General features: G+C 56.3%; 1 protein-coding gene and 1 long non-coding RNA gene across 4 annotated transcripts in view; one reads left to right on the forward strand and one right to left on the reverse strand.

Annotated features, from left to right (window-relative positions):
• Positions 1–8,015, forward strand: part of LOC110388097 — a 14,831-nt gene extending 6,816 nt beyond the window's left edge. The window contains exons 2-3 of one of the 2 annotated variants that reach the window (XR_002432774.1): positions 3,607–7,229; positions 7,879–8,015. This is a non-coding gene — a long non-coding RNA (uncharacterized LOC110388097). The other variant, XR_002432775.1, reaches the window with a different exon arrangement.
• Positions 3,525–11,339, reverse strand: part of SLC16A4 (solute carrier family 16 member 4) — a 10,290-nt gene continuing 2,475 nt past the window's right edge. The window contains exons 4-9 of one of the 2 annotated variants that reach the window (XM_021376906.1): positions 10,839–10,982; positions 10,316–10,477; positions 9,348–9,857; positions 7,905–8,116; positions 7,114–7,207; positions 3,525–3,808 (exon numbers count right to left, since the gene is read on the reverse strand). In XM_021376906.1, the coding sequence (XP_021232581.1) occupies positions 3,663–3,808; positions 7,114–7,207; positions 7,905–8,116; positions 9,348–9,857; positions 10,316–10,477; positions 10,839–10,982 (1,268 nt within the window). In that variant the 3' untranslated portion in view covers positions 3,525–3,662. The remainder of the gene's footprint in view (positions 3,809–7,113; positions 7,208–7,904; positions 8,117–9,347; positions 9,858–10,315; positions 10,478–10,838; positions 10,983–11,339) is intronic. The other variant, XM_021376907.1, reaches the window with a different exon arrangement.

Here is an 11,339-nt window from a genome sequence, read left to right on the forward strand (position 1 = left end):
GCGGCGGAATGAATCACTTGAAAACATCAGATGGCCCCGATCCCGCTCCGGGCTGATAACGAGCTCGCGTCGGCCTCGCGCTGCGGTGAAATGGCAAATGCTCTCCGAGAAGCTCTCGCCACGTGTCTGCCCTCGCAGAAGGGAAAGGAGTGGGAAGCGTCGCGGCTGCTGCTGTTGCCCGTTGGCCGCGGGGCTGTGCTTCACCCTGGGGACGGGGAGATGGGGCTCTGGAGGAGGAGGAGGATGGTCAGCTGCGCTCTGCTATGGGCAGCGCTGGTAGCAGAGGGTGAGGGTGGGGTGGAAAAACCCTCTCCCCTTTTGCAAATCCTTCGCGTCCTCGTCTGGCATGGTGTTAATCGCCGAAGGGCCGTGCAGGTGCTGTGCTGAGCTCTGGCTGAATGGTGGCTGGTGGATGTTTCGCCCGCTCGTTTCCCTGCCTCCACCTTCCTACCTAGCTCTGCAGTGGGAGCTGAGGACCAGCCCGTCGATTTTCAGCCTTCTGCGGCGTTTTCTGTCCCCAGACACGGGGACGGGTCGGGCTGAGTGTCAGCAACGCTTTTCCCCGCTGTGCAATGGGTGCAGGGAGGGAGCAGCCAGGCGTTCTGCCCGGCAGCTCTGCATTTCAGGTCTGCAAAACCAGGAGCCCTCGGGGCACGGGCAGGGAGCTGCCGTTCCCACGGCCGTGCTGCCCTGTTGCCACGTGTGGCCGCAGCCCGTGGCAGCCGGGCTCATCCCTCGTGCTGCTCCTCTCCCCGCTCCCTGGCTCTCTCCCTAAGGCCATAAAAGCGGCGTGGGCGCGTTCTTGGCTGTCACGGGGCCGGTGACAAATACCTTTGCTCTTCCTTGTGGCCTTTGCTTCCTCCTCTGGAGTTTCCTTCTCCTGCTCGACTGAAGGCTCCGATGGAGCGCTGGGTGTGCGGGCACCTCCCGGCCCTATCTCGCCCACGTGGGAGATATCTGCAGGGGAGGGTGCTCAGAAGCTCGCAATGCAAAGTCTGCATTGCTCCAGGCTGGGGACTTTGGCCCACGAATTGCTTCTGAAATTGCTGTTGGGCATTGCTGTGAGCTTTGGTTTTCTGTGGTTTCCTCAGGCTGGAAGGTTTTTCAGTGAGCATCAGACTCTGTAAGCTCACCCGAAGCTGCAGCTTAGTTTATCAAACATATCTTTTGTTTTTTTTCCTTCTTCTCTTTGGTTTCCATCAGGGCAGCTGATGGATTCCCATCACCCTCAGTGAGAGCAGCTATCCTAAACTTAAAGGCAGCTTTCCCAGGCATGAGAGAGGAATTCAAGCAGCGGGAGGCTTGGTTTATTCTTGCTGTGAAAGTGGGCTGCGTTGGATGTGGATCCGGGGGGGACAAGGGCACGATGCCCTTTGGGATCCCCATCATTTGAGGTGCTGAATATCAGAGAGTCCCAGCACGGGTGGGATGGGATGGAAGGAGCCCACAGCCTTGGTCAGGAGCTCAGCTGGGGCTGGAGGTGCTTTGTAAGAGGGCTTCAGTGGGATAGAGAATCTTGCTCTGGGCAGATGTCCCCGTGGTCGTCGCCGTTGCTCGCTCTGACGCGTGCTGTGCGAATGGAGAAATGAATGGCCCAGCTCCTCAGCCGTGCCAGGTAAAACCAAAACATCTGTCCTGTGCTTGCCTCCCCAGCAAAAGGATTGAGAGGAGAGGAGTGGATCCTGAGCCGCAGCGAGGAAGGCTTGGAGCTGTGTGTCAGGGTGGTGTGGGGCTCCTGCCCTTTTTGGATGGATGCAGGGAGGTGACAGGGGTGTGAGAAAGGCACCTTGCCTATGCCAAGTCATTGCTGGGGCACGTGAAGGCTGCTGGTGTCAGGCTGTGGGTGATGCAGGAAAGGGGGAATTCAAAGCAATTTGCAGAAGGGGCGGGGGTGCAGGCATGTTGGAGTCCCTCAATTTTCTTAATTAAGGGTAAGGGAGTGGTGGTGGGTGTCACTCTGATGGAGAGCATCTCTGCCCCCATGGCTCTGATTGCTGGGGCTTGCACTGCTGGGCACTGGGAAGCACAGCGCACGTGTTAGAGGCGCAGAATGAGAGTGGTTGTTGGTTTTTGGTTTATTTTTTAAGCTCCTGGATTGGAAAGAGCACAAGGGGAGGGGGCGGGGGAGGATGCTCCTCAAAAGCGGGGAGGTGGGAGCTGCTGCTGCAACGCGTGCATTGGAGCTGATGGGACGGGGATGCACGCACCCTGTCCTGCTGCAGGTTGGGGAAAAAGCTGGAAATCCAGCAGTGCTTGCTTGGAAGAGGTGAGGGCATGCAGTAGGCGGGTGCTGCAAAGCGGGCAGAGAGCTCGGTGCAGCGGGCTGAGGCTGTGGGTCAGCTCTGATCACTGCATCTCATGACGCGGGGTGGCAGGGAGCACAGCACGTGCGTTTGAGGGGAGAAATGAGAGGGTTTGTGGCTTTGTTGGTGTGTTTGTTTGAAGCTCTTGAATTGGAAAATCTGAAGCTGAGCGTAAGCCGGTCCAGCCCGGCCAGCTGCTATTGCAGCAGCAGAAGTGGTAGTCTGTAATTCGTTCAGCAGGAACACGGGTAGGAGCTTGAATATTTCAAGCGATGACTGACATTTGCAAATGAAAGCTGAATCTGTGCCGGAGGTGTCAGCCTGATGCTCCGTGCGGGGCTGACTCACAACGAATCACACGGGTCCCAACTCACCCCTCTTCATCCCCTGGTGCCTGGCGTGGTCTGCTTCAGCCCTACAGCCCGGCTGCTCAGAAGCTGACCCACCCCTGGACCCAGGTATGAGCTGGTGCAGGTGGATCACGTGCTATGAAGGTGTGAAGGGCAATTTCTGAAGCCTGTGGGTTTCTGCAGGAGATGGGCAGATCTATGAGCAGGGAGGCATTGCCTGCTGCTGATATTCCCCACCAAATGCAATTCAAGGCTCACGTTTCCCTGACTGAAGCATGCACGGCTTCTTTGGCATCGCTGAGCTGCGTGCCTGCTGAATTTGGCCCATTACCTCCGAGCCAGCGTTTCTCCCTGCAGCTCCTCACCACCACTCTTATTCCACACAGACTGCTTCGTTTGTGCTCGGAATCGCCCAGCACTTTGAAAGGAATGTTCCTGCAGGGGAACAACCCTCTCCTCATCCATCCCAATTGAAGCTATAGAGCGGTCAGCGCGGGGCCAACCTGAGGAGCTGGGGCTTTGTGGGCTGCGGTGCTTTAGGGGAGGAGGGAGAGGATGCTGATGGGTGGGTGTAGGTCTGCCCTATGGCACTCCTGGCTTTAAGGAGAGTGAGTTCAGCTCCGAGCCCTCTGCTGTGATAATTTGTGCAGTGCCCAGCTGTTCTCGTGTCCTGTTGGAAGTTCAAACCTTATCTCTGCTGCTGCCTCCTTCCCCAGTGCTAATTAGCTGTATTTGTGTTAATAAGCTAAAGCTCCTGTTGAATCCGAGCACCGGGGGGGGGCGGGGGAGGTCTGGGGCAGGAGCTCAGGGGAAGCCCACATTCCCCAGCCCCTCAGCCAAGCCCTTTCCTGCCAAAGAACCCTTTGCACGGTGCGTTTCGGTGGCTTTAATCACACATCTGGATGTGCTGGCTGTGGGTGTAACACGGAACAGCTCCTGCTTTGACGTTGCAGGTCCGTGCTGGCAGGCGCCTGGATCCGAAGCCGATCCTTTCCCGAGCAGGACAGCTTCACCCTGCGTGGGGACGTTGGTTTTTCTGCAGCTTCCACTTCTGGGCCAGCGGCTCCAAGAGGAAGGAGACGGGAGAGAGGAGAGCGCAGGCCCCGGCCAAGAGGAAGGAGCAGGCGTAAGTCTGCGTGTAGTCATACAGCCACCCTGCAGGAGAGGAGAGCGTTATTAAGGTGGGGGTTTATTTCTCACCGAAAATCACTTTGGGGAGGTGGGAGGGAGGCCAGGTATTTTCTGCAGGTCACCTTCCCCCTTCGTGTGCCTGTGGCCGTGCAGCTGGACGACAGACAAACTGCAGGGGGTTCTTCTTGGGACCGACGTTGCCAGCCCCTTGGTGTGGATGTGGATTTTGAATTGGATTACACTGAATCCCTGACATTTCTTTTTTTTCCTGTTTAACTACGAGGGCCCCAAGGAGCTGCTGCAGCAGATGTGAGGTCCTGCTGGATGACGGGATGCTTTGCACGTGTCGGGCTTTGCAACATCTGCGCTGCGATCTCCGCATTCCCCCGGGCGTGCTGCCTTGTGAGCAGACCCAGCGCAGCAACCTGTCCGACATGAGACATCCCAGACGAGGGGCTGGGAGCAAGCTTGCTAAATGGAAGCTTTGCCAGCACTTGAAAGGAAATCCTAAATTCCACAGAGACCTGGGAATCTGCACTGGGGCAGGTCGCCTTTTAAAATGAGCTCGAAGCGTTTAGTTTGGTTACATCTCCTTTCCGGAGCTTCACCTTTAAATGTGTTTATCATCTAGTGCCTGGGCCTTCCATTTCGATTCCCCTGCTTGAATCTGAAATATGCAAAGCAATAGGAGCTGCTGCTGCTTGTTATGAATCCTGCACTGTGTTCCCAAATCTGGCACCTGGATGTGTGGGGCAGGTTAGCAGCGCAGTGCCCAGCTGAGCCAGAGCTGCCGCTGGCATAAAGCAGAATTCCATGTGTGATATCCATGGATTTACACCATTTACTCCATCAGGTTGGGATCTGGATAGGCCAGGAAACAACAGCACCAGAGCCTTGTTCCCAGTGTCACACATGGGATAGCAGGGAAGGAATTGGTGCTGCTCAGCGTGAGGCTGGGTGACCAAAAGAGATAGATGCCAGTGCTTTCCTTGCTGGCATTGCACGGCCACAGAGGGCTTTGGGAGAAGGGAAAGCCTTGCACGCTGCCTTGCTGCATCCCTGTGTGCTCACCAGCTTTCAGTTATCCCGTGCCTTTGGCAGCTCTCAGCTCTGTTGTTTTTCCTTTTTCTCAGGGATGTTGCTTGAGCCCAGGAGTGCCTTGCCAGAGGGCAGAGCCCAGGGAAGCACAGCACGGCGCTGGGTGAGGGGATTTGCTCCCATTGCCACCACCCCTGCTGTGCAGGACGGGTCGTCCTCAGAGGTGGGGTCAGCTTCTGCTGCTTGAGGATCTATGGGACGTGGACCAGAGATGCTGACGCTGTCGTCTGTAAGATGTGGACACCCAGAGCAGAGTGCTCCAGCTGTGATAAGCTCTGAATCCTATTACTTTTAACATCTTCGTGGTATTTCTAAACACAGGGTTTTTCTGGTTGTTTTTTGTTGTTGTTGTTGTTGTATACAGAAGCTGTGCTTAGTGCTGAAGGCCCCATGTCCCCTCCTGGCTGGCAGTGCCATGCAGGTGATGCTCTGAGTGCCTCTCCCTGAGCAACAGGGGCCAAATCCTGCAGCAGGGAGCTGAGCGAGCTGAGCATGCAGCAGAGCAGTGGTTTTGCAAGCTGCTCAGGTTGCTGAAATTGCACAGCTGCTCTGTGAGGGGCCTGGCACAGCAATGCCTAGCACAAAGGCAGGCACACTGGAGATGAGAGCATTTAAGTCCATGTGCCAGCGCTGCTTTCAAATGACTCCTTCCTCTCCCCCTTTTACCGCCCACGTTTGTTGGAGCTGGAGCTGTTGCTGCGTGCTGGCTGCAGGAGTCGGTTTTGTAATCTTGAATGCCATCGTTTGTTTGGTGTTTATTTTTATATAGATAGATTTTTTTTCCTTTTTGCAGTTTGTGGCCGATTTCTCCCGCTGACGGAAATAGGACGTACCCTCTCCTCGGCTCACTCGCCGCTTGCCAAAATGATGTTTGTTCTGCTGCTGGGGGGGGGGGGGGGGCAGGAGCAGCCAGCAGCCCTGCAGCCGTGAGGAGCCTCAGCCAGGCTGCTGAAGGGCTTCCAGTGAAACAGATTTGCACGGTAAGTCACCTCGTTGCCTTGCGATTAGGCTTTGCTCTGCTGTGCGCGGGAAGCATTTATCACCCGGGTCTCCCTCGTGTCGTGGGTTGTGAAGCTGTAGGAGCTTCACAAAAAGGGGGGAGCTCAGCAGCAGTCGGATGCACCGAACCCCCAAGGTGTTGGGTAGCACTTCAGTCCTGCCGTGTGTTCTGCAAGGAGCGGCTGCTTTGGGAAGAAGCAGGGAGTGAATCGGGAGTTTGCCATCCCATTCCGTTCTCGTGTTTCACACGGCAGTGTTGGAAGGGGAACAGTGCAGAAGAAAGCATAGGAAAACTACAGAAAATGGCAAATGACGGTGTGCCACAAAGCCGGATCCTGCCCTGGGACTCATTTCCCTCTCGCCCTGCTTGCAGTGAGGTGGATCAGCGTGATGTTTCCTTCTGGGCTTTGCTGGGCCTCTCTTTATCCCATCCGGACGATGCAGGCTGATTTCTGGGCAAGGCTTTTCGCAGGGAAGCTGCTTGCTTCGTGAAACCCAGACGCCTTCTTGTTAGCGTCATCAGAAAGCTAGAGGGCTCCCAATTAGCGAGAATTGATTGGAAGCAGAGGGAAGCGTTAGCATGCATGATGCACGGCTGAAGGAGAGCCAGCTTATTTAGCTCTTTTCACACCGTATGTTATCCTGTTGGAAAATTTACTGCGATGCTTTTGCAGCTATTGCTTTCTGCTGGACTCACATCTTGTATCAGCAGAAGAGATCTTCTCCAGCACGGGCTATGGATCACTGTGACAGTGTAAAGCACGCTGTCAGTGAAACGCTTTAGCTGCTCGACATTGCATCCATATCCAGAGTTTGGCCAACCTGGGGATATCGATTAGGGGAATCCATCTTTCTCATGAGGCAGGGCTGCTGGAACTTTGTGATAGCACTGCCACGCTGCAGAGCACCTGCATGGGGCCTCTGTTCTGGTTCAGTGTTAACAACGCCCTGGTCGTGGTCAAACCCAATGGTCGTGAGGTCAGTGCTGCTGTGCTGTGGGTGCTGACCCCATTTCCCACGCAGCTGTCATGCTCCGTATGCTCAGGAGCAAAACTATTTCCTGTGCATAAAGCAAATGTTCTCAAACGTGTTTTCTTTACTGCCTTTTTTTTTTTTTTTCCTTCTGCTTGGACAGGAAAAGCCATCCCTGGATGGTGGGAGAGCGATCCAGAAGAAGGTTTTACTGCTGGATGCCGGTGGTGGGTATGTGAGGTGTGTGAGGTTTGCATTACCTGCTAGAGGAGGTCCTCCAACAGCTGCTATCCCAGCAAAGAAGGAAGCGAAGCCCAAGTAGCTGTGGAGTTTTGGCACACCGACGAGGTCCACCTGTTGGTGTAAAAGCAAAGGGGTAATTGTCAGGAAGGCTCGTGGGAAGCACGGGAGCCTCTTCCTGTGGCTTTTCCAGGTTCATCTGCGGCTGCCGTGGGGTTTGGGGAGGACGCTGCACCTCCAGGTCTGACTCAGCCTGGAATCCGCTCGCCTCCCTAAGGCCAGTGCTGAAATTACAGCATCCCAAGTGCACTTCTGTCTTCCCACCCTTTGGGCCCATCCTGCAGCCCACGGTGCAGTGAGGGTGCGTCGGCTCTGAGCAGTTCCTTCCTGGGAGGACACGCCAAGGCGTGATGATGGTTCCCTACCCAGATCCCATTGTCCCCGTGCTGTGGGTATTACTGACAATCCAGGGGCTGGGACCCCGCTGACAGCCCCTTGGCTTTGCATTAGGGCTGGTCAGTGCACAGGATCCATTCTGCTTCCTGTGAGCTTTTAGAAAGGAGGATGTGGAAAGCAATTCAGGAAGCCCCCAGTGCTCCTGGTGCATCCCAGTCACCGGGCTGGGCAGACTGGGGCCCTGCTGTGGGGCTATGGGGGCAGACCCCTCTCATTCCAGACCGCAAGAGCCCACCGGCGCCCTTCAGCTTTACAAAAAGATCATTAGGTATTTTGGAATGCTGTCAGAAACGCCACGTCGTTCTGTTTTCTTCCACGTATCTATCTAGCCATATGTTCAATGGAATATCCTCACCAGCACGGGGAGCACCAGAGCCAGGAATCCGCCGCAGAAGACGGCGAAGGCCACAGCGTAGGTCATGAGCAGAGGGAACGTGGTGGCCAGGGGGCAGAGCAGGTTGGCCACGCCGCACAGCACCAGGTAAGCCACGTGGTAGTGGTACTTCTTGGTCCAGTTCTGGTCGGCGATCCACCCCGAGAGCAGCTGGCTGCCCGTCTCGGTGATGCCTGGGGGAAGAGGAGGTCACCAAGCCTCAGGGAAGGGTTTTTTAGGTGTGTATGTATCTCTATTTTTCCTATTTGGAGAGGCACTGAGCGCGTCCCGCCTGCTGCTTGCTCTAAGGACGCGACCACAAAGGGCTGCGGGGCCGGGAAGGCGTTTGCAGGCTGCTGTAAAATTGATGCTTTTTTCCTTTCTCTCGGTGCCCCGGGGCTGTGGGTGCCCCGGGCTGGGCTTCACAAATGCCATTAAAGGCAGCACGCTCAGCAGAGAACTCCCAAGTGCCCTTCAGCCAAACTGGGGGGGGGGAGGGTGGGCAGATTTGTCACTTGATCTTTGCCAAGCTAAAGGAGAAGCAGGATGGTGAGAGGCAGGAGGAGGAGCTCGTTAGTTTTCTCAAGGGGCCCCCCAAGTTTTGCTGCTGCTTTTTTTTTGCGTTGCTGTAAAATCAAGGGCAGAGGAGTGGGGGCTGCCGCCTCATCGTGCCGACCCCCGTCCCCCCCCCCCCCCCCCCCCCCCCCCCTCTTAATGCTCTTAATTCAGGGCGTCACGTTAATTGCTGTGCGCTCCTGCTGGGTTCCCTCACAGCACGTACCTCATTTCTGAGCATCGCGCACGGCGCCGTAGAAGGAGAATTTATTTTTATACAATAAAAGATTTTATGGTGACTGAGGCTGGGGCCGTTTTCTTCCCGTGCTGTGACCTCAGTGTTCGTGTCATATTCACACACAGCATTATTTCTTGGGGGGGGGACAGGTTTTTCTCCCCCCCCCCCCCAAAGTGAATGTGCCAAACCCAAATGGCCAGATCCAAATTTAGTGGTGATTTTCCTTTTTTTTTTTTTTCCCCCTTTTTTTCCTAACCCTGCATTCCTCTCTGTACACTCCCGGGTCAGACTGGAGGCCTCGGAATGCAGAATGCCTCGGGATTTCTGTGGCTTTTGGGGGGTTTGAGCAGAGCAGGGGCAGAGCTCGCACCTAGCAGCCTGAAACCTGCATTTGTTCCCTGCAGAAAAGGGGGGGGGGGGGCTGAGAGAACCACCCACCATCTGCGAGCAGCTCCATACATGTGCAGGAAGAGCACTGTATATCCAGAAGGGGGGTAAGGGCTGTGAGCTCAGGCTCTTGTGCGAAGATTTATTTTAGAACACGTTTGGGGAGCGTTTCTTGGCAAGGCTGGCGTTGCGTTTCTTGCCTGATTTGCAGTGATCAATGCGTTTAAAAAGATTCTCTTGCCTACCGGCCACGGAGATGAGGTAGGAGGCATCCATGCTGCTTATGCCCAGCGTCCTGGCTCTGGCCACCAGGTGGAAGATGGGCACGAAGTAGGCCAGGTGGCTGAACAGAAAGGACCAGGTGAAAATGCAGAAGAGGGGATCCTTCAGGGGGGAGAAGTCGACGAGAGGCTGCGGCTTCTCCTTTTCGGGCACGGGGGGGGATCTGCAGCTCCTCGTGGCCTGGCTGGGGGCTTCCCCTGGCGTTGCTGGGGTTATTGCAGCAGAGCTGGCGCTGCTGCAGGGCTCTGCGGGTGGCTCGGTGCTGGGAAGGTCCTGAGCGCTGCGTGGCTGTGCTGCCCCGGTGGTGGCTTCCTCGAGGCGTCCTCCGAGGGCTCCTGCCTCTCCTTTGGGCACCGAGCACCCGTCCTCATTGCTTGCCGGGGAGCGCGGGGGCAGCTGGGTGCGGATGGGGCGCAGCAGCATGCTGGAAGGCACGAGGTTCAGCATGATGCCGCTGAAAAGCAGGAGAGTACCTGTACCGAGGCAAAAGGTGCTTTTTTTTTTTTTTCTTCTTTTTTTTCATGCATTTTGCTGTGAGCATGGGGGAGCGGGAAGAAAGGACGCAATTTGTAGCGGGTATGGAGGAAGATCGGCAGCAAGGAGGTGGAGGTGTCGTGCAGGAGCCTTGATTCTGGCTTTTCTAACTGGAATTCCCTTTCTCTATAATGCATGCAGCAAGTTCGGAGCTTTGCTTTGCTCTCATCCATGAGAAGTGCTGGACTTCCAAGGTGGTGTAGTACAAGTCGGGCTTTCTATGTTGACTCCGACATATTTAATGACTTATTAAGCGTTTAATCACCTTGGTGACTAAAGACCTCTAAGGTCATCTAGTCCATCACCAACCCATCGCCAAAGGGAATGCTCCCAGAGGGGCAACGCCGTTCCTCCTGCCCTCCCGCTGAGCCGTGCAGAGGGCAGGACACGTGCTTACCCTGCCACCCATAGGTGTCAATGAGCAGCTGCGTGAAGGGCGCAGTCAGGAAGGTGAGGCCCATCCCCGAGCGGGCAATGGCGTTGGAGAAAGCCAGCCGGGTCCTGCAGCGCTTGGCCGTCATCACCGCCGCCGCCTGGTACAGGCAGCAGAAGCCCATGCCTGGGTGGAAACACGAGGGGTCAGAGCCAAAGCTGGGCCACGCCGAGCTTATTCCCTGCGCGGCGGGGGTGAAAGCAGGGCTCTTGTTGCTGTCTGGGAACAGGATTTCAGGCACAGTGGGGGCTGGGGTTTTTGACACCGTGCGCTTTTGCTACAAGTTAAATAGGGGAGGGATCACAGCAAGTGCTGGATGCAGGGAAGGAAGGAAGGTTAGTGTGGTCTAGCATGTTGGATGTGGGATTTCGTGCTCCTGAGCCTGAAGATTTGAGGTTTCATGTAGTATCTTTTAGAAAGGGGCTGGGGACAGCAAAGGGGCAGGGACAGCAGGGACGCAGCCCGGTTTAAGGGAGCTGCCACTCACCCAGCAGAAGTCCCATGGAGACACAGAGGAAGGGGACACTGGTGGCCTGTGTGCTGAGCAGGCAGCCCCCACTGACCAGCCCGGCCCCGAGGATGGAGGTCGGCCGCTCGCCCAGCCGCCTGCAGACCACGGCCACCAGCGGGGCTGCGAGGGAGAGGAGGCAGAGCTTGGTGCACAAAGAGCCCAGACCCCCTCCTCCTGCCCCCCACCCTTCAGATACTGATTGGAAACTGATGAGATCTCCCTCAGCCTTCTCTTCTCCTGGTGAACAGCCCCCAGGACTCTCAGCATTTCCCCATCAGGAGTTGCTCCAGGCCCCACCGTCGCTGCAGCCCATCGCTGGGCTCTCTCCAGCAGTTCCCTGTCTCCCTAGAGCTGGGAAGCCCAGCACTGAGCACAGTGCTCCAAATGGAGCCTCCCCAGCACAGAGCATAGGGGAGGAGCACCTCCATCCCACTGCTGGCCATGCTGTGTGCAGTGCCCCCCAGGGAACCACTGGCC

Source organism: Numida meleagris, chromosome 25 (assembly GCF_002078875.1).
Source record: "Numida meleagris isolate 19003 breed g44 Domestic line chromosome 25, NumMel1.0, whole genome shotgun sequence".
Lineage (NCBI taxonomy): Eukaryota > Metazoa > Chordata > Aves > Galliformes > Numididae > Numida > Numida meleagris.